Genomic DNA, 27,606 nt, shown 5'->3' on the forward strand with positions numbered 1-27,606 from the left:
ATTAACCAGTAACCATTCAAATTCACCTACTTCCAGCTATATATAAACGAGAACAAATAGTTTTATTACTGCAGAAAAAACATGTGCTATTCTCATTTAACCCTAGAAAAACAAAGAAATGCTGACTGTTGATAGAAGTAAAAATTGTCTTTTAAAATACTGAAGGCAAAATGCAGTATTAGTTTTTCCCAAGGACACTATATAGTAATTTACTTAAATAGTACGGGTATAAATGTAACTGATGGAATAACAATTGAAATACCTGAAACCATAAAATGTTTTAGAGAAACAGCACATGGAAATCAAAGCCACCTGGGAAATAATTCAACAGATTTTCCTGAGATTAAAACAGCTTTTTTGAAATGAAAAGAACCAGAATCCAGGCTCAAATCCAGAGAGCTAAATGGAAAACCCATCTTTTCACATACCATGTTCAGTGGTATATTTACGATTACAATTGTATGAAATTTCATTTAATTGTTGCCTTAAATTCATCTGAAAAATAAAAGGCAGTGTTGACTACCACTGGAAAATTGCAAATAAAATGTTTAATTTCAGAAACTGAGTTCACCATTTATAAATACACTAAAACATAGTAAATGCAAAATTAGATTAGGCATAGGTACAGTATTTTAACAAAGCTACAACTTTTCTAAAAGGTCATAGGCAAATGACTTGTTTCCCAAAAAGTATTCAATGAAAACTGAAATGAAAAGATGAAACTTTCTAGAGTTAAACCATGGAGAACATTCCTTTCAAATTAAAATGCTGGCTATTTTTTCCATCTTATTTGAAATTTTAAGGGCTCTATATCCCATTTGCCTGATGGACACCAACAGTTAAGAATCAACCCTACTACATAAAGTTCTAAGCAGTGCACCATACCCATAAGGCTATTACTGAAAACCAGAAGATCAGTTATTTCTGTACTAAGAGCTTTAAGAAAGGCTGTTCTACACAATTGAAATTACATTAGGAGTAAGGGCTCAATTTTTACAAAAGGGACCTTATAGTTTCGATGCACTAAAGATTAGGAAAGGCTTCAGAATGACATTAGGGTCATCATGGTAAGTTTCTTGCCTTTTTTGTACATGGCATTAAATAACAAGCATTAATTCACAAACTTTGATAAGACTTCCAAAGAGCTTTTATAAATACCCAGAATATTTCTGTAGTTAAAATGTAAAACCTGAACAGGAGAATCCAGAATGGGGAGTTTTATTACCGATTGCTGTATAACTGACATTCCATATCATCTTAAATTTAAGATTTATTTTCAGATATTAAGTCAACAGTCTCCTGTAAACACATCTTTCTCAATAACTCTTCTTAATCCTGTAAGTACTTTAGGGCTTGCAGTTAAAAACACCGCATGATAAAAAGACAGCTTGAACCCCATCTTTCACGTACAGCTTTCTCTTGACAACTACAAAACCTGTTTTCTTGCAATTAAAGCAATGTTCAACTAAAATACAGTACCTGGTTTATGGTTTTTACATAATAATTGAATAAAAAACTACAGAATAGAACTGTTTACATCTTTTTTTTTTTTTTTTTGCCATTCTATTAAAACAAATGACTGAGCTTTTTTAAAGTTCATTTACAATTATGGATTAAAACCTACATAATTTTGTATAATTTGACGAGACAGGCTATCTCTAGTGTGAACTTTTAAAAAACATATATACAATATCTGGCCTGAAGTACTATGAATAAGGCACATGTAGACATATTGAAAGCTGAAAAAAATGATCCTAAAATTTGGAATTATAGTCACTGATTAGATGTCATACATGGCCCCTACTGGAGCAATTTAAAAAATCCAAGTTATAGATAGTTAATATCCAGTGAGCAACAATAGATTTAATCTAGCAGTTTGTTCATTAGTTTCAATACTGGAAGTATATTAAAGGAAGATTCACTTTCAAAAAGATAAGCTTTTCAAAGTGTTCAATCGTTAACCTTGACTGACTAAAGTTGTTGCTTTCATTGGATGTATTAAACAATCTCTCTGAAGGAACAATGCTTGGTGGGCAACCCAAGAACCTGACAGCCAATTTTGACAGTACTGGCCAAGATGACTTTTTAAAGTTCCAGTAAGTTAGAGGATCACAGTTATGCTCAAGCACTTCTTCCTCCAAGTAAGAAAGCACCATTTCCTCTGGTAACTTTGCTCTCTCTTTCAGGTCTTTTGTTTTCTTCATGTCACCCATGAGTGACCAAAGATTATCTTCCCCATAGGAATTTGTAGATGGTGAACCTATATCACATCCATTGGAAACAGGTTTATCATCATCTGAGGTAGAACTCATTATTTCCAGCTCCCTGATTAAGTCTTGTTTATATTGTTCAGCCTCCTCTTCTGTAAATAAGGATGTTTTATACCGGGGATCCAGAAGCGTAGCAAAAATGTACCTTGGATCATGAAGCGTGGAGGACAATCTACTCACCATAGCTTCTTTCAAGGATTTCAGCATAGTATCTATGCCCATAGTTTCCTCAAATAGCATTTCTATTTTTCTGTTAAGTATATGAATCATTGGAATCACTTGGCTTAGAGTAGACATGTGTGTACTCATCTCCCTGCTTGCAGCTTCGAAAGGTTTGAGAGCATGACACACCGACTGCATGACTTCCCACTGATCACAACTTATTAGCTCCCGAAAGCTGCACTCTATCGACATTTCATCAATGGCTCTTTTCTGTTCAATAAGACGTTCAAGCATATGAAATGATGTATTCCACTTGGATGGAACATCTTGTATTAGCTGATGCTGAGGCAATTCATACTCTTTTTGCAACTCAGCTAACTTCTCTTTTGCTTTTGCTGACCGATGGACGCGTTCACAGATCTTTCTTGCAATACTAAGCAAATTCTGAACCATTCTCTGGCTTTTAATAGCCTCATTTACAATTACATTAACCGTGTGACTAAAACATTGTACACTTGAATGATCACCTTCATTTAAAGTTTTCTCTATACTCTGATTATCAGTAACAGTAATCCCAATCTGAAGTCCAATGGAAGTAATCCATGTTTCCCACCAGTACTCAAGCTGTTTTTGAATACTGATTCCATTGTAGTCGCAATCAATCTGCGATACATTTAATAGTGCTGAACAATGGTAATCCTCACACTGTGGTCGAAATGAAGACTCAAACGTTACCCAGTGAGCAGTCAGGGTTAGATATTCTCGTGTTTGGTTGCTCATCCATATTCCAGACGTAAAATGGATCACTCCACTTTCAGCTTCTTTAAGATGTGAAATAATTATTTGTTTTACATTATCATACATATCTGGAATTGCTGTCCTAGAAAAGTAAGATGGAGAAGGTAAAGAATATTGAGGTTGCAAATATTCAAGCAGCCTGTTAAAGCCAATGTTGTCTACAAAAGAATATGGCTGAAGGTCAAGTGCAATCATTTCAGCTACAAGACTTGTGATTTTTTTGGCAACTGGGTGAGAGTCACAAAACTTATCATTGGTTTCATCAAAATTTGAAGATCCTAGTATTTCTGTGCGCAGTGGCATGTGATTATCCGTAGATGAGGATAATACTGTCTCTGGAACATCAGTTTTCAACACATTGTTATGAAACCGCTGCAAATGTCTTAGAAGGCAACTTGTGCCTAAGTTTGTTGGCTTTTTCCCCCTACTTATTATACGTCCACAGTGTGTACATATTACTTTTGTTGAATCTGCAGAACAAATTGAAAAGTGATTCCACAGTTTTGAGGTCTTCTTACTATTAACAGGAAATATAATTTGATTATCATGTGTAACCATTGTAGGTAAGTCAGTCAACTTTGAGGATGAACATTCTGCAGAAGCCAAAGTGGCGTAAGGAGAATTTGCCAAACTCACATCAAGAAAGCTCTTTTGGTTTCCAATTACATCGGGATGGCGTCTGTATAGATGTCTCATTAAGCAGCTTGTGCCAACATCTCCTTTCTTACCACGGCTTATCATGCAACTGCAGTATCTACATACTGCTTTTAGACTGTCTGCAGGTGACAGTGAAAAGTGGTGCCAAACTTCTGATTTAAGCCTTTTCATAATCCTTTTGTTTTGCTGAAACACAGCAGTAGGTTCAAATATTAGTGGACCTAATCCCTCACACTGTTTTTCAGGAGATGAAACAAAGGAGACTTCACCTATATCATCAGAAGATGACAGCATTGAGTCTTCTACTAGAGCATCTCCAGAAGTCAGATTGGTATGGATCTCCTCGGAGATTCTGTCCGGAGAAGAAGAAACAGAAGTTGGTTCTTTCATTAGTTTTCCAGGAGAAGATGAGACAGAATTCAGATCGCTATCTGATGGTAGTAAAGAAGGCAATAGAGTTGGAGGTGTGGTGTAGAGAGGTGGTATGCTGGTACCACCCCCATTCTCTTGCAGGACAATGGAACGATGGGCTCTCCACATGTGTCTTATTAAACAACTTGTTCCCAGGTCTTTCCCATTTTTCCCTCTACTGAATTCGTTCATGCAGTGGATGCAAACAGCTTTAGAATTATCTAGAGGTGACAAATAAAAGTGTTTCCAGACAGCAGATCTCCTTCTAGAACCTGATGCGCTCTTTGGAATTACAACTGTTTTTTCTGCTACATTCTCAACAGTGTCGTCATACTGGTTGTTGGGTAGCTGTGGAGATGAGCTGACCATGATTTCCTCTTTGCTGCACTTTTCAGAAACTGAGAGATCTGATATTTCTTCAGAAGAAACAATAGAAACAGATTCCTCAATTATTTGATCTGGAGATGGTATTTTAGAAGCCATTTTCTTTACCAATTTTATGGGGGATAACATAGAACTCAGATCTCCAACATCTGCAGATTGAGGTGGCAGCAATAACGTAGACGAAGAAAAGGAGGATATACCCGGCATAGTTCCATTTTCTTGAATTAGTACAGTGGGATGGGCTCTCCTCACATGTCTCATGAGACAACTTGTACTGAGGTCCTTTTCGTTTTTACCCCTGCTAAATTCTTTCATACAGTACATACATATTGCTTTAGTGCTGTCTCTAGGAGATATAAAAAAATGGTTCCAAGCAGGTGACTTTTTTCTAGAGCTTATGTTTCTGCTAGAAAGGAGGCTTTGTGTCACAGCTTCCATTGCTACATCATACAGCGTATTACTATACTGAGAAAAAAGAGATCCATAATCATCTTCATTTTCTGTGGACAAATATTTGCCAGGGTTGTTGTTAATGAAGTTCTTTTCTTTGTCTTCCTGTTCATCGCTGCTGTCTGCATGTTTGAAATCATCTTGTTCTGTCTTTATATCCGTTCTTTCTAGAGTACAGTTAATACTGTCTTCCTCTTGCTCTACTTTTAAGTTATTGATTTTACCCAATACAAAATTATCATCCATTCCAGGGGACTCTGCTTTACTCATGTCCATGGATGACAAATTCTTCTTGCCAAGACTTCATTTATTAATAAATATAGATAATTTAAAAGATTATTTAAAATTTGATTAAAATTATGTATCTTGTATACTGAATGCACAAACACAAATGTGCGCATGTGTTAAAATAATCTCTGGTTTATGAATCCTGTATCTGAGTTGTGTATAAGCAAATATAATTAGTCATAAAAATGCATTTAAAAATTATAGACTTAATTAATGGAATCTCTTTTTTTTCCCGGGATCAGGGCATTTCACATCATAGATGAGTGTTCTCAAAGACAGCTACTGTTAAATGCCTCATGTTGTAGACATAATCCTAAAAAATGAATGTTCTATTTTCTTGTTGAAGGAAGCCATTCTGATGATCTTGATTGGGCAACTGTGATTCTTTTGCACCATCTAGAAATAAAAAAATTGAAGACAAAGTTTATTAACACTTCAGTTACTTCAAGCGACTGCAGTAAAGGAACTGAAAACAGGCACTAAATGTTCTGTCGTAAATGTTTTACTCCTTTGAGATAAAAACAATTCAGTGTACTATTAAAAAAAGAAAAAGGAAAAGCCCCAACATTTATTCAATACATTTATTGTAGGCGAATATGTGTCTACCCATGAAGTTCTGGTTCAGTTTTGACAAAATCTAGAGTCCAAGCATTGCTTTTGTGTTTGCTTGAACATACCTGTGCCTCATCTGACATCATAATTCAACCACTGCACATGCACATATATGCTAAAAACATATACTACATAGGTGTCTGTATCTGCAGATATATATGAAGAAAATCAGGCGTTTAATCATCTTAGCACAGAAATATGTACTTAAAGCCAGATGTTATATTATACTCCTGTCCATGTGAGCCCTTCATTATTGACAGCAGTATTTAAAAAAAAAAAAACAAACAAGAAACCTCTGTTTAAGGGTGTCCAGCATTGTCACACTAATCTCTCTTCCTCTGACCATAGTTTCACGTGGTTGTATTTACTCCATAAGACTCCCAGACATGCTATAGAAACAAGCTACTTTTAGAGTTTCACTATTAAAAACTGAAATGTTTAATGTAAGGTCTGCGTAAATGCCGTACAGACACTGAGGTCTTCCAAAAGCACAACAACATCGCTCGGAAGCAAAGACACACATGCTGGTGCCTAGAGCAGCACTGACAGCTCAAGTTCCTTGTGTACCCAAAGGTTACAATAGAAAGCCCCTTCACACCAAGATACACCCTTTCACTTGTGAGCAAAGACTTTTGCCCACCAATTCCAGTACAAAGAGTAGGTTTCTGAAGCATAGCTGCACGTAAACCACAGGGCCACAACAGGCTACAAAACCAGAACACCCCACTAGTCCCTCACAAACATGAAGTTGTCTGCATTTGTCAGTCACTTGTTTTCACTATTGTTATATCAGAATTCTAAATTTTTACAAACTCTTTTGCATTTATTTTTCTGTGTCATTAATGTAGTTATTGGTGCCTTCATTCAAGATAATTTTTGGCCACATAGGTGATGTACTCCAATTTGTGCAAACTGAATGTTTTAGAACTCTTTCTCCACAGCTGAAGCCAAAACACAAATTTGAATCAGTTATTTTAAAAACTTCCCACAACTTTCATTTGTTAGTAAAACACAAGGATTGGGGTGATTTATGGGGTGTCTTGCAATGGGCCAGGAGTTGGACTCGATGACCCTGATGTGTCCCTTTCAGCTCAGCATATTCTATGATTCTATGATGTCGGGAGACAAAAGGTGAAAATAGCCATAGCTACAAAACACATTAAAAAGGCTATGCTATTCACACAGACATTTCCTCCCTGTATCAAGATCAGTGTTATATTAGCTTTGTAACCGATTTTAATTAATTTTCTCTGAGGTCTGTTTACAAATCAGAAACATTCATTTTCTGTGGATTTCAGATTTATGGAAAGCATATCAGAGTGATAACTTTCTTTCTTTTCCAGTGCAGAGGAAGGGGCAGGAAAAAGGAGGGGTAATCATCTTACTGCAGCTGTTTTAAGAAAAGAGAGGTGGAACAGTCAGATTGTGCTAAGACATAGGGAGCAACTCTGGTTTTCTTTCTGTACAAGTTTTAGTATTTGTGCACTGCCTTTCTCTCTCCTTCTCAAGAAAAAAAAAATTGTTTTCACATACCAAAAGATACAACTGATGAAAAACATCAGTTTGAATGAAGGGAAAGACTTGAAGAAAAAAAGCATTAGATCTTGAGAAGAAATGTAACACACTACATAGGATATTCCATAGGTTTGTGAAATCACATCTAAGAACAATTCTGGCATCCAGAGACTAAATTTACATGACTCAGTATAAAATTGAATGAAACACAAGCTAGTGATCACGCACATACTGATAATACAGAAGCACTTGGATCTGTGACGAGAGAAAGTGTAAGATAGTCAACTATTTTTAATAGGAATCAATCTAAGAGGATTCTTTTTCATCTTTACTTTGATTTAATCCGTGAATTTGGAGCTTGTATTGCAAACAGGAAAAGCAGGAAAACATAGTAAGCTGTTGTGACTTAGGATCACAGAATAGAAAGGCTCACAAGCAAGTGACTCGATGCAGGGCTTACAGAACATAAATTATGCATGGCAGTGCCAAGTTACAGTAAGCACATTACAAATTCCTAGCTAGATTCACACAAAACACACGCACACATCCCCTGGCATCAGGTTCTGACAAACCTGTTCACAATTTCTTTGCCTCAAAACAGGTAATCAAATCTGTAGCCTTCGATTCCTGTAATTTCTTAACTATGCAAAACCAATTCTAGGCTTTAAACATAAAAACCCACAGAGATGCTTCAATTGCTTCTGTCCTGATAAGCAGTTACTGCTTGACACAGTGAAGCTTAAGGTAGCTGTGATGGGAAGATTTGGAAACCTGATAAAAAAGACCAGTTGCAACCTTTATAACCACACTTAACTAGACTGACATTCATTAAGACCACACATTGGCAGCGGTTAAGTTCTTAATCGTTATCAGCCATTATCACTACATATTCAAACACTTAGGCCCTAATCATCTTATCCTAAATTAGCTTTGAGTACACAACACCACTGAGCCGATGCCGTAGTTTAATACCAATGGCTGTGGTCCTGATGGTCTTACTTGCTGAAGCTGAGCAAGTGAAAAGGTGAGGGAGCTATTTGGACTGCGAAGCAGGAACTGTGGTGGTAGACTACTTTCTTCTCTATTTCTCCTTGCTGTTGCTGGGTGTTTTTAAAGCTCATAATCTCCTCCACCAAAAAAAAAGATGTGGGAAGCAATTTTATCTGCTCCTGACCTTAATTATCTTTGTTTCTTTAAGACCAAAAAATTTCTTTAGGACCAGAACAGAGGGAGATGTACGTTTAATTGCACAAAGAGGGGATAGAAAAACATGTGAATCAACAATTCAAGTAGTAAAATCTCCAATCAAAATCCAAGGATACAGGATAAACAAGAAAGATTGCTGGTGCAACAAGTCAGGCTCTTTCCAATGTGCCAAGTGACAGCACAAGGATTAATGGGTCCAAACAAACACAGGAGGGTTCATCTTAATACAAGGAAAAACTTCCTTTGAGGGTAACAGAGCCCTGGAAGCAGCTGCCCAGAGAGGGTGTGGAGTCTCCTCTTGAGATGTTCAAAACCTACCTAGACAAAGATCCTGTACAACCTGCTGTAGGTGAATGTGCTTTAGCAAGGGGGGTAGGACTAGATGATCTCCAGAGGTCCCTTCCACCCCCCACCATTCTGTGACCCTCTGTTATGATGTTACTACATCACACTCTAAAATTAAGTTAAACTCCTTCCTTTCAAACACCCCTGTGGGTTCAACCCAATTTTCTTTAGAATACAGTCTCCAGAATGCTCAGGGTTAGAAAGACAGAATGTTTTTCATCTCCTCCCACGCCAACTATATGTATGAGTCTGTTTTAATAAGAAACAAAAAAGGATGGAGTGTTTTAAAATTTTATAGTCACCTTGAACAAAGTATGAATTTGGTTATGACCACCTATACATAGCTTGTTTACCCTTGGACCCAAGCTACTCAAAATGAAGGACTACTGCTAAACAAACAGGACATTCAAGGAGAAGAAAAATGTATTCAAAGGTACAAAAGGCTACAGGCAGAGAGCTCAAAATTAAAGTGATTTATGCCTTTGAAATCACCACAATGAGATACAGAATCACCTTGCAACAAAAAAAAAAAAAAATCAAAGAAAATAAAGGGAACTAGAGTACAATTATCTATTCAAATGCACTACTCTGGACTATTAGCTCCTGAGTGGCTGCCGTGGTAAGAAACCTGCAGAAACATTTTATAGGATTTTCCATTCAAAATGGGATTACTGGAAGCGTATGGTGGTTGACAAGAAATATCAGGAGAATGCCACTGCCACAGCAGACTGCCATGACCTGAAGAAATCACTGCTAAAGGAAGGAGGTAAAAAGAGAAACACTAGTGCCTCAGAACCACGGAGACATACATTAACACACAGAGAAATATGAAAAGCATGCAAGAACACTGAACCAGGAGTAGATTATTTGTTTGTAAAGCACATTGTGGCCTGTAAGCTTTAAACAATTTTAGATTGTAGGTTGAGTAATCATGCAATAATCATGAACTTGATTACATCACAGAAATTTGGTTCAAATAATGGTCTAGAGAAAGTAGTTTAAAACAAAAAACATTATAGAAGTGCATGTAGTGTAAATACACAGACCCACAATAGCAAAACACAAGAGCAGTTTTTTCAAGAAAGATGCAAAATGTGGAGACAGTGAAAGCCAAACCATTTGCTGGTCTGAAAAAAAAAAAAAATCAAAAGTAGTACAGATTTTGAGCACAAGATGTACATAAAAGATCATTAAAAATAATTTGCACAAACAGATAACAGTTTTAGAATAGATAGTGCTACCCTTGTTTATTTTTGGAAATGTATAGGCATCATTAAGAACTCCAAATAAAAAGAAAAACATTAAAAGCAAGCAATACAAGCAATAAGGAGCAGATACTTTGAGAAATTATTTGCTTCAACTGCAATGACAAGTACTATGCTAATTATGGAATATTAATGAAAACAAAATAAAACCACAAAAACCAAATAAAGAAACCTCCAAAAATCCAGAAAACACACATCTAAACCCTTTAACAAATAAGAAGAACATGTTTCCATAAATGTATAGCCAGATGAACCTTGCTGCTTTTGCAAGTTATAAATTCCTTGAAGAAGGAAAACTAAGAACAGTGACTTTTTTTCCTTAAGAAATGTCCTATGACATAAAATGTCAGTACTAGCTCACCCATAAAAAACTACAGAAGTTTGCAAAATACTGAGCAGTTAAAATGGAGAAAAGACTGCAAAATTAGCATGTCAGTCACACTTTGAACAAGATGGGTCCTACTTTTAAGTCTCACTGAAGCTCACAGGAATCGGCACAGACATACAAGCATGAACTAAGGGATGCAATAGTGTAATCAGGAAAAAAGCACAGTCAGGCTTAAAAGAAGAAACAAGTTGCTCTGGACTTCATGGGAGGTATAATTTGTAGAGAACTGCTGGGAGAAAAGAGAATAGAGATTCCACCTTTACTATTCCATTACTTTTCCAGGCACCTGAAAGGCAGATCTCATGATAACCAATAACTTTTTTGGTTTGTGGTTCTACAAAGGTTTTCTCTCCAAACAGAAATACCCTCTCTCATGTCCACGACCTCAAACACTCCATCTGGACACAAAAGAATACTGTACCACCAATACTGTACATTGCTCCTTGTTGACATGAATAGTCTTCTGTGAGCTCCCAGGTGTGCTCCTGCTACTTGTCAGGACATGACAGAGAGACCTCCGATTTATTTGAGTATAAAGATATTTCATGCCCCTTCATGCTGAAAAACTCAGGGCTTGGTGTAAGCCAGGGCCTAACTCACTCATTGCAGGCAGAGAAAAAACAAGGTGTAGAGAGCCGAGTATTATGGTCACAACTATCATCATTAGACTCCACGTACTCGACCCTAATTACAAATGCAGAAATTTAGCTGAAATTGACTGAAAAGTTAAAAAGACTACCCACTAAATATAGATATTCTCCTCTTTCTTGCCTCCTTTCCCCCAAAACATCAAATAATTTTACTGTTAACACAGCCTATTTTAAGCAGTAAAAGAGATCTGCTAGGGCCAAGTTATACTTTTTGGTTTAGCAGACTCTTCTCTATGTTCTCTATTTTCCATACTACCTCTAAATTAATAATAATGTAGGAAGGTAACAGCTCAGAATTGGAAGTTTTAGTCATAGACTATTGTTGAAGGGACAGTGTTGAGTTAAAATCTAGCCAGCATACAGAAAACACTGAACATTGTACAAACTCAAACTCCTCAAACTTTAACTCTTACTCCTGAAAGATGTTTTATTTTGTACATCTGTTTTCTTCTCTTCCTGCTCTAAACACCAAAAAGTCAATGGGATGCTGTTTACTAATCATTTTACTAATACTGAAACATCAGGAAAGATTCAAGAACTGAAAGCTCCACCTTCATATCAATATTTCCATCTCAAACCCTAAATCGTCTGCATCACGTATGGAAGAAAGTGTGCATTCCGGTTCCCTTTGCACACAATGGTACTGGCTTACTCTGTTGTGTGAAAGGTTGAAAATAATTTCTGACAGTGGCAAAACTGAAGAAAAACGGTATGATTTCCAGATCAACATCATTTAAAAAATACTTTGGAACAAAGTGGAAATGAAGATGTAATTTTTTAAAGTAATATCTTTTTTAAAAGAGGATCCAGTTCTTAATTCAGTTCTTACACTAGTATATCCTCAACCATAAAACTTCTTAAAAGTATTGAGATAATGTTTTTTAAATATTATACATTTCATATTAATTAGTTTTAAGGTGTGATTTAAATAAGGATGTTAGCATGCTTATTATTTACATCTGGCTGACATTTAACTCTGACATCCCTGTTTAGTGCCCAACTGGATTTGCTAAACATGCTCAGTCTCCAAATGTTTCATCAGACCCCAATGATACAGGTTGACTGCTCAGTAAAGCAGGTGTCTGATATAGGGTTGGGAGTCAAAGCTCAAGCTTATTTCTGGAGAAATCAGTCTTTGTAATTTATTTGCCAATTTATTAAGCATATATCTACTTGAAGCATCATCCTGCACCACCTGGGTTTAAGCGGCACTGTTAAACACCCTAAAGCCCATAGCACAGAAATCCCCTTTCCATGTGATTTCAAACAGCATTTATCTTAAAAGTAAAATAAATATGCAAAGCAAAAGCAACAATCACCTCAGCTGAAACAATGTCACTCCCAAGTTTTATGTAAAAAAATAAATATCACTGTGTTGCACTACCACCATACATAATATTATGTATCACCAGAAATAGTAGCACTATTCACACCTACAACCACCTGATAAGCCTTTAATTGTTGCTATTTTTTTCCTTAGTGCACTAAAAATACCATCAGATTTTAAGTGGGGCTATATTCCTTCACATGTCCTTTGATAATTTCCTATAGCAGTACACTATAATGAAGGAGGCAAAAACAAAAGCAGGTTGTACTCATGCCAGTAATTTCCATCCCAGCCTCTACTAAGAGATTACTCATAAAAACCAGATCTATCACAATAAGTAAATTATGTCAACATTTGCCTAGGATGCCTCTTAAATGTTGAAGTGTTCTTTCTCGTCATCTGGTACGCAATACTTGCAAGATCTGTTTCTAAGCTATTGTTCACACCTACCAAATGTCAGATCTGTCTGTTCTTTGTTAAAATGCCAAAGTTTTAAGCAATAATTCCATTACAACTTAGCAGGATTTTCCCAAGTCTAACAAATCAGCTCAGTGTTACTTCAAAAGAAAGCTACAGCAAATTATACTCTTGTGATACTATTATAATTTACAAATTTTGATAAATATCATATGCTAATAAGATGGGGCAATTTTTATTACAAGTAGTAGGGTGGTTTTTTTTTTTTGTTTTTTTTTTTACACAGCTGAAGCATGTACTGTCCAGCTTATAGTATTTTTAGTGCAGGACATCAAAATTGCTTTTAGTATCTCATGCTGTATAATTTGGGGCTGAGGGATGATGAACGAAGGCTGAGGTAACACAACACAAGGGTAAAATGAAGAAGATAAGAACTGATTAGGAAAGATGCATCACTATTATCACAGAAAAGGAAAAAACACACAACAAAACCCACAGTAACAACAGGTAAGCTCGGAAAGAATGAAAGACAAAAGACTGCTAGAGAATAGCAGCCTGCTTTCAGAAAAGAATCAGAAAATGCAAAGCAAAGCTCATCTAACAATTCTTTTCCCCAAGTGATCAATTCTGTGCACAGCCCATTACTCTACTCTTCCTCCTCCTGTGCAGCCCACAGCTGACAAAGTAAGCGGGAGGGTATTAGGACAGGAGATTTCTCTGGAGTAGTCCACCTTCCTAGTTTGCAATAAACTAAAAAACATATTTTTGTGGGTTTTATTTTTTTTTAATGTCTATCTTTAAATTCAGTAAGAGTGAAACCTCAAGAACTCTAAGGATAATTTCAAACAGGAAGGAATGAGATACCTGTAAAAGAGAAAACAGGGTCACAAAGCAGAATAGGTAGGATGATGAGGAATGAAAAAGCAGTTAGGAGAAGCACACCATGTCTTGTACACAGTACGTCTTCTTGGAACTCCTGCTGAAAACATCTATGTAAGTGTGAAAATCCCTCACAGAATGTAAACTGAGTCCTTTACAGAATATATTATTATATTAACCTGTTTCAACTATAATTTTTCTAAGATAAATTAAAAAAACGGACCTTTATCAGTTGAACTGCTAACATTATCATATATTAATATCTATTTTTGTACTAACCAAATCAAGTCTGGAGAGGTCTGTTCTAAAAACACATTCACAGCTACTCATCAACCTGATTCTGTGTTCATATTGATGCCAGTTACTTACAAGTCCTCAGATAGTTTCAGCTGTGCTATGGAGAGGTTTTCCATGATTTACATATATGATATTTGTGTATCTGTATCATGACATAGTACTGTGCTTGCATTGAATGTTTGTATCCTGGAATGCCTGTGCACTTAAAGGCAGGTTAGAAAGAAAATGCTCTTAATAGTTCCTGGAAAGACAAAAAATATTTTCAAGAGTATAAACAGTAGTTTAAATGCTTCATAGGGAATTTTTACAGCTAAGTTTAATTGTTCTTTTTTCACAAAACCTTATTTCAAGTCAGAAGACACCTGGTAGGGAGAAGAAACAGATTTCTTTGGAGAATCTTTTACAATTGAGGGCATCCTCTTTCTTCCTCATGTAATAAATTGAAGAAATATGTCTATATTTTTCTTAAAGCACAGAAAATATCATCATTTTATTAAATATAATGAATTAATATTTACAGTCTTACTATCCAAAATATTTTTTATAGTTCAGAAACATTCAGTTTCACCACCTTGCCAAAGAGCACAAGGATTACAACAAAAAGAAACAGGTAACTTTAAAACCAAGCTGCCATATCACATGCAGGCATAATCCATCGTGCCCACAAAAGGGATGAACTTTTTATGCCTCCTTTAAGTATTTTTTGTCATTCTGTATGTTCTAAGTAAATTGTACATTCCTCAGTAGCATCCGACATTTTCACCTGATATTCCAGGTTTAAAACCAACGAGCACAACACTGTCCCTCTCAAAACAAACATTTCAATTCACAGAACTGGGGAGAGAGAGAAATGAATGTACACAACTCTGTGTTCATGTGCCAACCAGCCTGTCACCCAGCCTCCACGAAAAGGGGTACCTTTCCCTCTTAACTTCTTTGAGGGATATATTCTCCTTGCCTTCTTTAAGGCAAGGTGAGACTTGGCCGAGACCCAGCTGACAGGACAACCAAGCCAAAGGAAGCTGACATTGTTTCCACCAGCACCACACTGAGCAACAAGAGGAAGTACAAAGAGACTCTCCTGTCCCTGGCAAACAAATAGCTCCTTCTTTGAATAGCTTCTTCTCCCAAAAGAAATGGCTTATAGAAGAACCATCCCACTGCTATAATTTGAGCAAATAGGGTTTCGCTCAAGGCACTAATGAAAAATACAAGAATTTTAATTAAGAATAAAGCTTTTTGTAGTACCTATTCTAACTAGTGCAGTTCGTGAGCTTTTATGTAATGAAACCTGGTTTTTAAATTAAGTTTTAGAGAATAAGATTACATGGGTATCCTATTCAGACCAGGATCCACAACACTTTTAGTACAAGAACAGATGAAGAAAAGGATAACCCTTGGTGTTCCCATTTGCTTGATTTCTATTATTATACATAATTATTTTAATAAACCTAATATTTTGAGAGATATATAAAAGGTAGATAAATAAAAACATTTAGAGAAAAGAGAGGGATAAGCAATCTTCCTGTTCTTTAAGGCCATCATTTTTTCTGACATTTATGACATTTCCTGTCATAAATGAATTACAGCCTCCCCACTGCACAGTAAAGCCACAGAAGACAACTTGAATCATTAGGAAAAGAACAGAACCCCAATTCCTTGTTTCCCAGTATCAAAAGCAAAGATGTTGCTGACAGCATGGTCTGCACACTGCTTGGGTCCCTGAAAGCTGGCCCACTCTTCCTACTATTTCAACAGCTATTAGTGCAAGTCACAGCAAATGACAACCTCTCATGTAATGAGTTTTACATTGTTGCCTTTTGGTTGTTTTTTTCCCTCCTGTCTGTAGATAAGCTCGAATATCCTGCATATCACGTCCCCACCTTTAATGCAGAAGAAAGAAGGGGAAACACAGAGTAGAGTATAGAAAATCTGATATGATTGCCATCAGATATGCCACATTTTAGCATTGGGATTTGCAGTCCCAAGTCTTAAAGAAAAGCTCTAAAGACATAGGAGCCAGTAGTCAGGTGTGAGATATAAACAGGCAGCAATTTTCACACTGCTTTTTCCTCTCCTACCTTTTCATCTAGCACTACTAGATCTCTTTAATCAGGAACTAGATTTTCTTCATCTATCTAAACTGCACATAAAAGTTACTGTAGAACTAATTCTTACAGTGTATGCTAAAGGATCTAGGCCTATAACATTTCTGACCTACCAAAATTTAAAATTTTAACAGAGAAGGTAACATCTGGACAGTAGAATACTCCCATGTTTGTTCTCGGGAGACCCCAGCCCTATGTAAGTACTCATTCTTAGGGTACCTGTTTTCAAGAGAGTGTTGCCTTAATCATAAATTGGGATTTCATGGACAGAAAGAACATTTGCAAAATGCCAACTCTCTGGGACGCACTACTCAACACCAAGAGCTGGTGTGCAACAACTGCACTGCACTGCATGTACAATCTGTACTGGTGAATACATCATATATTGCATATCGATACACTGAAACACAGAGGAAAAACAAAGTCAGTTTTGAACTACCAAGCCATGAAGGAAAAATATCTCAGCAGGAAGCAGTATGAGATCACTTACAAAATTATGGATTTGATATATTCCTCATATATCCCCAAATAAACACATACAAATTATGGTGTAAAAAAAATGTTGCAAGGAACTCAAAATACAGTCTATAAATGCATTTTTAGCCTGACAAAATTTATCTTAGCTCTGTTCCCGAGAGCTTACAACCTGAATTTCAATGAAGTACACGAACATGACAAAAAAGAGGTGATGAAGCATATAAACTTTCCTGTTGGAGCTCATATTGGCATTTAATTTATTTTAACACTAACAACTTACAGATTTCATTATCTATCAGAACAACCTTACTTGCAGTCAACAATTATTTCATATGGGAATATAATTCAAGAAATAGTTCTTGAAGGTCCTAAGACCAGATACTCATTTTCATTAGACAGGTAGTACTAAAGTGGATACTTTCACTGAAGGTGTTTAACCTTGAGAGTCAAAATAGAAAGGCACTTTAAATAGAAGTGTAAAACACTGCAGTGCTTGACATCACATAAAGAAACGGTGCAAAGCATTCGGTGACCTCAAGGCGAGTACATTAGAATTCAGCATTATCTACATAGAGAGTGAACTTTTGGATATCCTTGCAAAAACAACATTTTATCAAGATTTCTTGACAGTGGTCTAAAACTGACTTGAAAGGCTGATGCAAACGACAACTACTCTTTCCTGTTCTTTGGCTTTGCTATAGACTTGGAAAGCACGAGCAGTTCATGTTTGCTTAGACTGATGTAGAACAATCTACAGGAAGATTTAGTATGTAACAAAATCTGACATGCACTCTGTAGGTGTCACCTAGGAAAACCTTGCTTCAAGGAATGAATCGGAATCATGCTTTTAATTTTCTCTTCCTACAGAGGCCAGAGTCTTATGGTTCAAGGCTGCAAGAGTTGGGGTTGTTCAGCTTGGGGAAGAGAAGGCTCCACAGAGACTTTAGACCAGCCTTTCAGTAAAGGGGGTTTGTAAGAAAGACGGGGACAAACTTTTTAGCAGGGCCTGTAGCGACTGGACAAGCGGTAATGTTTTAAACTAAAAGAGGGTAGATTCAAACTACATATAAGGACTAAATTTTTTACAGTGAGGACGGCGAAACACTGGAACAGGTTTTTCAGAGAGGTGGTAGATGCCCCATCTCTGGAAACATTCACAGTCAGGTTGGAGGCTCTGAGCAATGTGGTCTAGTTGAAGATGTTCCTGATTGTTGCAAGGGGTTGGACTAGGTGGCCTTTAGAGGTCCCTTCCAACCCAAACCATTCTGATTCCATGACCCCATCAAGACTTCCTATCTCAACATCTTCCTGGTCTTAAACATTTTGTCCATCTGTTGTTAACATGCATGTTAACCAATCACATAGGAAGCCTAAAAACTGAACTATTTTATTCAGGGCAGGGAGGGATGGGACACAAGAAATAAACAGAAAGCTCTGAAACACTATACAATAACAACATTTATTGTTATTCTACGTATAAATGCTGATCTGCATATGAACTTTTTTTTTTCTACCGCATCTATTCGGGAATCTCAGGTTTCCAAAAAATCTGTGTACAACAGCTCAAAATGAATACATAAAGTTTTAATATTTTAAGACAAAAACCCTAGAAAAAAAATTAAAACTAACTTTATCAGTGAAGACAGGAAAATCTGATTAAGATGTATGTAATTTGAATATAGAATGAATGTAGCATATAAGTTTCCTCTCCATTTTTAAGCAGTATACTTCAGGGTAAGGATGTATACATGCCAGCTGATACCAGAGTAAAAAGTGCCTCATAAATCATAAAACAGTTACCATTTCTGTAACACTGTAAAGATATCCAGGCTTCCAAACTTAATTTTTAAGGCTTGGGCACTCATACAAACCTCCTGCTAAATTATTAAGCTCCACACAAGTCAATGCATAGGCATACAATTATTCACTCCTTTTATCCATTGTCTTACTCTAAATAAATAAAAACAATGATACAAGACCCAAGATAAACAAGCTGCCCACTAGTTTATTGAGCAAAACAAACAAACTTACACATCTGTTCCAATGCACGCAGGCTGCTTCATTTGAGGTTAAGTACTTGCTACTCAAAGTTAATGATGAGATGATTGTATCTAAGGAAAAGAAGAAAGTAATTACTTTTAGTGTTTTTTTTTTTAAACACGTTAGCTGTCACAGTGGCAAGTCATGGGATGTTTCAAGTTTCTCTTCAGGTGAGAGCTCCAGGAGTTAGTTACATGACTGGCTCTTGCCTGTTTTCAAATCCCTAGCCCACATAACTGAAAAAGCAAAATTAGACATTTTCACCTCTAGAGTTCCAGAGCAAAAAAAAAAAAAAAAAAAAATGCCTCCCACATGATTACTAAAAAAATTTAAAAGTCAAATTTTTATACTTTTCTTGGCACTGCTCCATTTTTTTATGCCTATGCTTAGTGAAATGGAGTCTACACTACATGCAAGACTTCAAAGGAGCTTGCCAACACCTTTCAATGCACTACAGGATTCACCTGGCAGCTTGTTACACCTCCTCTTCATGAGCTAAACATATTGCTTACACACTGCACCTACTGTGTGTATTAATCAACATGCAATAGTATAGGATCAACACAAGATTATCATTCCCCATATATGAGAAAGGAGCAATTGCAAGTGGAGCACATTAGATCACACATTTTGACTTAGCAACAAAACAGACTGAAACAGTCTATCACAGGAAACACTTCCAGAGTTTTGCAACTTCAGTCCCACTGACCATCATACACACGAGTGCCACTGTGCAGAGGCCCCAGCTCTTACACTGCCCCAGTACACTGAAAAAACCCAACACAACCAACTAAGAAATCTTTTTGTCATCTCAGAAAATCCAGAAAGTAAGCTTTGACTCCAATTCCAAATGCAGAAAGAGCTGGACTCCGAAATGCTTAGTAGTCAGGATGTCACTTTGTCCTCTTTTCTAAACTTCATATGGGTCAAGCATCAACAGGAGTTAAATCTGCAAAGCATTCTCCCCACCAGTCAGTGATTACTGCTCTTAATCAAACTGTGAGATGTTTAATTATATATATATATATGTCCACACTTAGGTTTTTTTTCCCCTAGGAAGGAGAAATCTCTCAGAGGGCAGAGAGTCCTGATAGATGGCTTACTGTGCATTATGAAATGAATTATATGTAACTTCTTTGACTAACATTTTTAAGTAAAAATACCCTTATAGTGCCTCTTAAGCAAGAGAAACATCTCCAGAGCTGTGCTGGTGGTTAATTTGACTGTTGAGACGCTTCAGCTATCCCTATTACAGCAACATTTAAATAATATATACAGAGAAGAAGGTGTCAGGCAAGCAGATAGAGACCCACCCGCTCGACACAGGGTGCTCAGTGGAGCGGTTTGGGAACTCTCCCCAGATGTGGATTAAGTTCCTCAGGCAAAGCAGGGAAGTGAACCTGGCTCTCCCACATTCCTTGCAAGTGCCCGAGCCATCAGACTACAGGCAAGATACAAGTAGAAATATGCATCTTTATGCTCCCTGGTGTCTTTAAAAAACAACACCAAAACCCCTCACTGCTTTCATTCCCATTTTCCCATTCTTTGATTTGTTAAAGATGACTATAGTTTCAAGCCAGGCCAAAGATTTCACTAAATTAAAATCATTGCTTGATTGTTTATTTTAGTGAGAAGAATAACAAAAAAAAAGTCATTTTAGCTGGATCTCAGCTTATTTTCTTTAGAGGCAAACACTGATTCAGAAAACAGTATACAGAATTGTAACAACAGGTCAGCAGCATAATTATTGACAAGCTATTTGAATGAACATATTTGGGGCAAAACTGGCACAAACTCTTTGATCATTGTCACATGAGAGAAATAAATGATTAATTTAAATCCATTTTCCCATACATTTTGTAAAAAATTGCAAAAAAGTATTGCTAAATATGTCCAGCTGTTAAACCAAGCCTATTTTCAGCCATAATTTTCAAGCTATTGACTACTGAAACCCAGAATTAGCTTTTGTATTGAATGTAGAGAAAATCTGAGCACTCAGGGTACAAATTACTCTAACACACCAAAGGAAAAATATATCTGTATGACACTAGTGAAGGCAAACTAACAGACATGACTCAAAAAAAAATATAGAATCAAACAAACTTTCAGGCAGCTGTAACAATGGACTAGCAACGCTCTACACCTTCAGAGAGGGATCGTCCAACCCTACCTGTCCTTAAACAGTAAAGAAAGGGAAAGAGGTGAGAGATGGAAGGGACACAACTGTGCAGTAATTGTTAAAGAAAGCACACAGGTTGCAAGTTTATATAAAGATTATAGTAATATAATATTTCTTATGTCAACATCCACTGAAAACCAGTCTTAAAGAGATTATAGGAAAGACTGATACTTCACCTTTCAATATAAAAAAAATCACTATTTATTCTGAATTATCACACTTGAATGAAAATAAATCAAGCTGTCTCCCTGTTGTTGCTTTAACAGCCCATCATATTGTGAACCATCCCATCACAAAAAAAAACCAAACAAAAACCCAAACAAACCTACAGCAATACTACCATGGTTAAACTAGGTATCACACTAATTTAGGAGAGAATTTCCTTCACTTTGGTGGAAAAAAAAACAAACAACAAACCCAAACCAAAAAAGCCCACAATAAAAGCTTTAGTTGTTCTTGCCTCTTGACATATGAGCTTTAAACTCTGGATTTCACTTGAAAACTACCTTTAGGCCATAGAAACTACTCAATTTTTTCACTAATTGACTGAAATCGAACAATTCCATAGTTGTGAATTGACCAATACTGAAGTTGCCAGTAGCGACTGCAAAATAAACAGTCAAAAATGTGCAGAAAACAATACACAACTTCCACATGAGAACGCTCTCTTTGGGAAATCTGTTTTCAAAGTGTACACTACAACAGATAATATTATGTAAATTACATTAATTTATGCCAATACTACTAAAATACCTAGATTGTCCCTACTTAGGGAAAATATGTCAGTCGTGAAGATGAGTTAAACATCCTGCTCTGTATTTTTGCAATATTCCCCACTAAACTATCTACAATACTGTTTCTTATATAAGCCTAAGCCAATATATATGTATCATCATGCTATTTGAATAAAACTGATTATTTTAACTGTACACTAGGGGCAACCCTATAGCACAATATGCTCACTTTGAAGATAAGAACTCATAAAATTATAAGCAAGTTGCAAAAAACCAGGATTTACAAAATCTCCTCTATGCAGTCTTCACTGTAAGTGGTGGTAAAATGCAGTAAGCTGTTGGGAGATAAAACATGTGCATTCTTTAACTCAAACTTTCTCAGAGCAAAAAAAAAATTTCTAAGAAGTTAGTGCATTTAGGGTTCTAAAAACTAGAAGAGAACAAATTCCAAGAAAAAAGGGAGAAGAAAACAGAAAGACCCAATAGGTTCAAAGGACACTTCCTTTTGTAATACCTTGTTTTTAAAAATATTTGACAGGTGGATATTCTACTTCAGTGGATGGACAATTTCAAAAAAAAGTGCAAAGTTCTGTATCTTCAAAGGCCCTGTTTAAGTCTTAGTGATGTGTTATGTCTTCTGAAGCAGACCCCTCTGCACTAACCACCTTTGACACTGGCTGTTCTGCAAACACAATTCTTGCTCAGGACATTTACTGTCTTTGTTTAAAATGAGCCTTAATAGGTGAAAACATCAGAGAGAGGGTGTAGAAGACAAGGTAACAAAGACAGCAAACATTCTGCTAAGCTCATTACCTGTCTAGCCTTTTGCTGTTCTATACTTTGCTTTTCACATTATCAATGTGTATGCTGTACCTGTCACAATTTGGCTTTATATAGATGCCAAGAGTGAGTGGTTTGGCTGCTTAAAGAAACACCGTCAAAGGTACTGGCAAAAGCAGGGTTTAATATCAATATATGAAAACACAACTTTACAGAGTTTGATGGCAAGGTTCACTCTACTACTTACTACACAGACTAAAGCACACAAAGGAAGATCAAATAAGTAATTTGGAATGATTTAAACAAAAGTTGGGAATGCAAAAGAGGGTAAGAGTGCAAAGGATATGCTTGCAAAGATAAGTACGAAAAAGGGTTTAGCAGCACTTATTCATTCAGTACTTTAACATTTACAAAGCAATTTGATAAATTTTATTGCAATTATAACAATGATTTAACTACAGATTTGAAAGAGTAAAATTCCTACTATAATCAATTCACACACACAAAGGTAAGAAAATGTGTACAGCTATTTCTATGTGCGTAAAGGTACCTATTAAAAAGTCCCCTCAATTTCAGTGAAATACTTCAAAGCCCTTTGCATTTCCCCATAGGCAAGGGCTGCACCTTGAGGAACATGGTGATGGAGGGGAAGGGGAGACAGTCCTTTGAGTATCAGACTTGAGGGTTTGTGAGCTCTGAGAGGTGTCCCACCAGAGGAAGGTGCTGGCACAGCCCACTGGAGTCCGGTAAAACACAAAGGGCCTCACTTAGGAGGGCTGTTTATAGGGTCGCAAGATGATTGACTTTGGTCATCAGTAAGTTTCCATCCTGGCCATAAACCAAGCCAGTAAGTACTGGGCTTTTTTACCCAAAGTGCAGTAACAATGGTACCGTTCCACTTGGGCTACCATTCAGGTAAATGGTTTACCAAGGCTACAAAGGATAATTGCTTATCCTTTGTTTCCCACCTTTACCATGCCAGAGCTCCTGGTAAGATCAGGGAGTGCCTCGTGGCCCAGCTGGTACGATCAAGGGACGCTTCACCATTCAGCCCCTTCAGACAGGGCTTATCAGGAGCTTCCAAGTAGGCAGAGCAGTCACGAGGATAGGGGGGTGGTACACCACCAGAAGTAAAAGAGTCATTGTTATTCAAAAGTACATAAGTTTAGAAAACTTTTCTCTGAAACGCTTAGATATTTTGTTTTACTTTCATTTTACTTATTCTTAATCAATTCTTACATTTGACTGCTCTATGGAATAAATTCCTCAACACCTGTGAAAGTTGGAAGGTACTTGCAACACACTAGGTACCAAAGTAGATAGATATTCAACTATATGAAAACTGTCAGCACCTTGCCTGTTGGTCTCATACCTAGCAAACAGCACTCAAGTTTCTAATAGTCCACAAAAGAATTTACGCTGCTTTTAACGTACAGTGAAAAGACGCAAGACTTTTTCCTCTGCAAAACCCATCTCCATAGCAAATAATAACTAGAATGCCCCTACCCAGTATTGTACAAACACAGGCTTCCTAGGAGCAGTGTGGTATCTTGGGGATCGCTGACGAAGTCTTCCAGACTTCACTCCCCCAAGAACATCCTCCCAAGAGTGCACATCTGTGCTTTAAGTGAAACGCTGCATTACTGGAAATAACCTTTAGAAGAAAAGAGCTGCACTCACCCACTTGAAAAGCAAAACACATGCACATGCAGAGTGGGTCTTACAGACGACACCACCTAAAGCAGGTCTGAGAAGTACATTCATGTTATGGGGGCTTGAAAGGCTTTCTCTACTTGGCATTACAGTTGTAGCATGACAGCTCAGGCTAAATTACTGAAATCTCTCAAAGATACTCCCCAGAAACAAGACATGACCGCTTCTAACATGTAAGTGCCAGAGAGAAAGATCTCTACACTGCAAAGCCAAACTCTACTAAACTTAGCAATGATAAGTAGAATGACCATTAATGTAAAAAAAAAAAAAAAAGGCCTTTTACCTTTTATTGCAATAATAAGTGTGTTTTTACACTTTCAGTAGGCTGTACGTGCAGCAAACAACTTTAAGTGTATCGGACACCCTCTGGAATCCAGCACACATTCTAACACAGCCAGTCTAACACAGGCAGCTGTCTCTGAGTTGGTCCAGGAGTTACAGAAGACATTTTTAAGCAAAATTACCACGCCCCAAATAGAAAACGAGAGCAGCAGTACACGAAAGCTAAATCCTGCACTTTTCCCAGGCATCTCTCTTGAGCGACTCTGCTCAAGAGGGACAGGACTGGAGCCTCCCCGCACACACGCACAGACGCGGTGTTTACGCGGCGGCCGAAGCCCTGGCGGGCGCCTGCCCACCTCGTGTCCCGTGTTCTCGGGGGGAAACACTTTTTGGGATTTCCGAGGCTTTCCGGCGCCCGACCAGAGACCCTATGCCCGAGCGGCCTGCCGTGCCCGGGCAGGGCCGGTCCGCACCGTGCGGGGGGCGGTGAGGTCCCCGCTCCGGGCTGCCGGGCCATCTTGGATCGGGGTGGCAGCGGCCACATGGTCCCCGCTCCTTCCGCGGGCTCAGCTCCCGCGGCCCCGCCAGGGGGGCCCGGGGGCGAAGCCCCGGCGGGTCCCGCCGGCCCGGCCCGCACACAAAGCCGAGCGGGCTCCGTGCTCGGGGCGCGGCCGGCGCCAGGGCGGGCACCCCTCCGGGGCAGGGGGCGATGGAGCCCCTAGGGCGGCCCGGCCAGCGCCGGGTCCTCAAGTCCCTGGGCACCGGCGACCTCCGCCCGCCGGACCGGCCGGGCCCCCCGCGGGGCCCCGCAGACAATGGAACCGGCACCGCGGGCCTGGTTCCCGGCTCCCTGCGCCGCCCCGCCGCCACACGCCCTCTGCCCGGCCTGGCGGCGCTGTCCCGCGGGCGCTCCCGGCCGGGACGCGGCGCCGGGCCCGGGGTGCGGGCCCGCGGCCGCACAAGGCACCGAGGCCGCCGTGGCCAAACACGGCGGCGGGCGCGGGGGGAGCGGCGGGACCGGGGCAGCAGCAACCGGACCGGACCGGACCGGACCGCCCCGCCCGGCGCCCTCCCGGTGCCCGAGCGCTGCCACTCACCTCCCCGGGCGGCCGCCGCGGGGGAAGCCGAAAGTGGCCGCTGCCGCCGCCCGGCCGGGCCCGAAGGAGTTAAGAGGAAGGGCCGGGCGGGCCCGTCCCATTCATTACCCGGCGCTTTGTCTCGGCCGCCGCCGCGGCGCTCGGCAGCTGCCCCGGCTCGGCCGCCGCGGGGCGCGCGGCGCAGGCGCGGGGGGCGGCGCCACGCACGGCGCGCGACATGTCAGCGCGCCGCGGCCGCAAAATGGCCGCCTTGGGCTGCGCCGCCCAGGGCCGGTGGCAGCGGCCGCCTTCAGCGCTGCCGCCCGCCGCGGTCCTGGGCCGGTTGAAGGCAGTGGCTGCGGCGGCTCTGAGGGTGGTGGGCTGGGGCCGGGGTGGTTCCTGCGGTACTTCAAGCCTGGGAGGGCCGCTGGGGCCTCTACCTGGCTGGCTGTGCCTTCCCCGGGAGGCCGCAGGCGGGCGCCCCGAAGTCCCCGTGGGCCGGGTGCGGAGAGGCCTTGCTGGGCATCGCTACGCTGGAGCAGGCACGGGCAGGCTGCTCTGAGCGCAGCCCTCGCCTTGTCATGAGGTTACCCTCCATTACGCGTGTTTGTATTTAAAGGGACCCACCTTGATGTGTGTTCGCGGTTTAGTGCACAGCGTGTTTGGTTCTGGGCGCTGTTTTGCTGTGCTCGGTCTGCCTCGGGAGCAGCCCTTCTCGTGGCACTTGAGTCCCACCCGCGCAGCCGTCCCAGGGAAGAACGTTCAGGGGTGGTGGCAGTGCACTGCAGTGGTTCAGGGAAGCAGTGACCAGCTACGTGCTTAAGGCCTTGCTCTGGATAAAGCTCCTTCAGTTTTGGTGTTCACTTGTAGGTCGGTGGTTGTCTTCTCCAACTGAGAAACGTTAGTCAAGGTTGTCAATGGGATGAGTGATCCAGGCTTTTTAGGTGGAGTGAGGGCGAAGAAGGGTGATTTCTTGGATTCTTTGGATGTATGTCTTTTCTAGGGAGAGTTGAGTAAGATGTGGTCTGTTATGAATTTAACATTTGTTGTCAAATTCCCAATGGCAGTCATAGATTTCTGCTGCTTTGGCTTAGGTGTCATTATATATAATAACTCACTTTAATCCTTGGGAGTGAAAACAAGAGAAAACATTAACAGTACTGGTTTGGAAACAGTGTTAAAATTTACATTAAGACAATATTTAGACAAATAGTGCTTAAGGAAGTACTTGTTTTTTGATCTGAGTTCTTATCAGTTAATTGGTTGTGGGTTTTTTTAATTTTAACAGATTTAGTAAAAATATTTTGGTTGTATATATGGCAGCATATGAAGAAAATCAGTTAGTATTGAATCATTTGAAATCAGTTGATTTGAAATAGTGGAGCTTTTGAACATTTTTCCATAGTACTTGTATGTCTGTACTTAAGTACTGGTGAGGTTTTCTAAATGGATGGTACCAGCTAATATGAAGTAAATGATCTGTTATGTCTAATATTTCCCTTGGAAATATCACATCAAGTTCTTTTTTAATTCATATACTACTTTAAGTCCCAGCAAAATAGTCGTTACACTGTGCTAGCAGTCCTTCTTTGTTCCTTATTACAACTATTTAATTTACAGTTTCTTTTTATTGATACAGTTGAACTGTATCTGTGTGTGTGTGTGTGTGTGAGTATACACAATGCTGTATATATAGTATATATGTCAGCTACTATAGATGATTGAGGCCAAGCAACTGAGGCTAAAGCAATAGGAAGTGAAGCTCTTTGGACTTGCTCAGTTTCCACTGTTACAAAGTACATTTATATGAATACAACTACTTAAAAATTAATTTTGGTCTTGGCCAGATCTGCCTACTAGACTGAGTAATAGAGATGTGAGAGACAGAGATAGAGA

The 27,606-nt window shown here is 39.0% G+C and overlaps 1 protein-coding gene across 4 annotated transcripts; it reads right to left on the reverse strand.

Moving 5' to 3' along the window:
- Positions 1–529: 529 nt before the first annotated feature.
- ZBED4 (zinc finger BED-type containing 4) lies at positions 530–26,434 on the reverse strand. 4 transcript variants are annotated; one of them, XM_051795942.1, is made up of 3 exons: positions 26,338–26,434; positions 18,938–19,017; positions 530–5,816 (listed from the first exon to the last, which is right to left on the reverse strand). In XM_051795942.1, exon 3 carries the CDS (start codon positions 5,406–5,408, stop codon positions 1,890–1,892), a length of 3,519 nt encoding a protein of 1,172 aa, XP_051651902.1. In that variant the 5' UTR covers positions 5,409–5,816; positions 18,938–19,017; positions 26,338–26,434; the 3' UTR covers positions 530–1,889. The 4 variants fall into 4 exon arrangements, with proteins under 4 accessions (XP_051651902.1, XP_051651900.1, XP_051651901.1 ...); XM_051795940.1 differs by lacking the exon at positions 26,338–26,434 and adding an exon at positions 25,732–25,903; XM_051795941.1 differs by lacking the exon at positions 26,338–26,434 and adding an exon at positions 25,840–25,882.
- Positions 26,435–27,606: the final 1,172 nt, after the last annotated feature.

The sequence above is a fragment of the Manacus candei genome, unplaced genomic scaffold (genome assembly GCF_025592945.1).
Source record: "Manacus candei isolate 608988 ecotype Guabito, Panama unplaced genomic scaffold, ASM2559294v1 h1tg000043l, whole genome shotgun sequence".
NCBI lineage: Eukaryota > Metazoa > Chordata > Aves > Passeriformes > Pipridae > Manacus > Manacus candei.

Excerpts from the sequence above, each read along its gene's own strand:
- ZBED4 (XM_051795942.1), bottom strand. The coding sequence starts at position 5,408 with ATGGACATGAGTAAAGCAGAGTCCCCTGGAATGGATGATAATTTTGTA.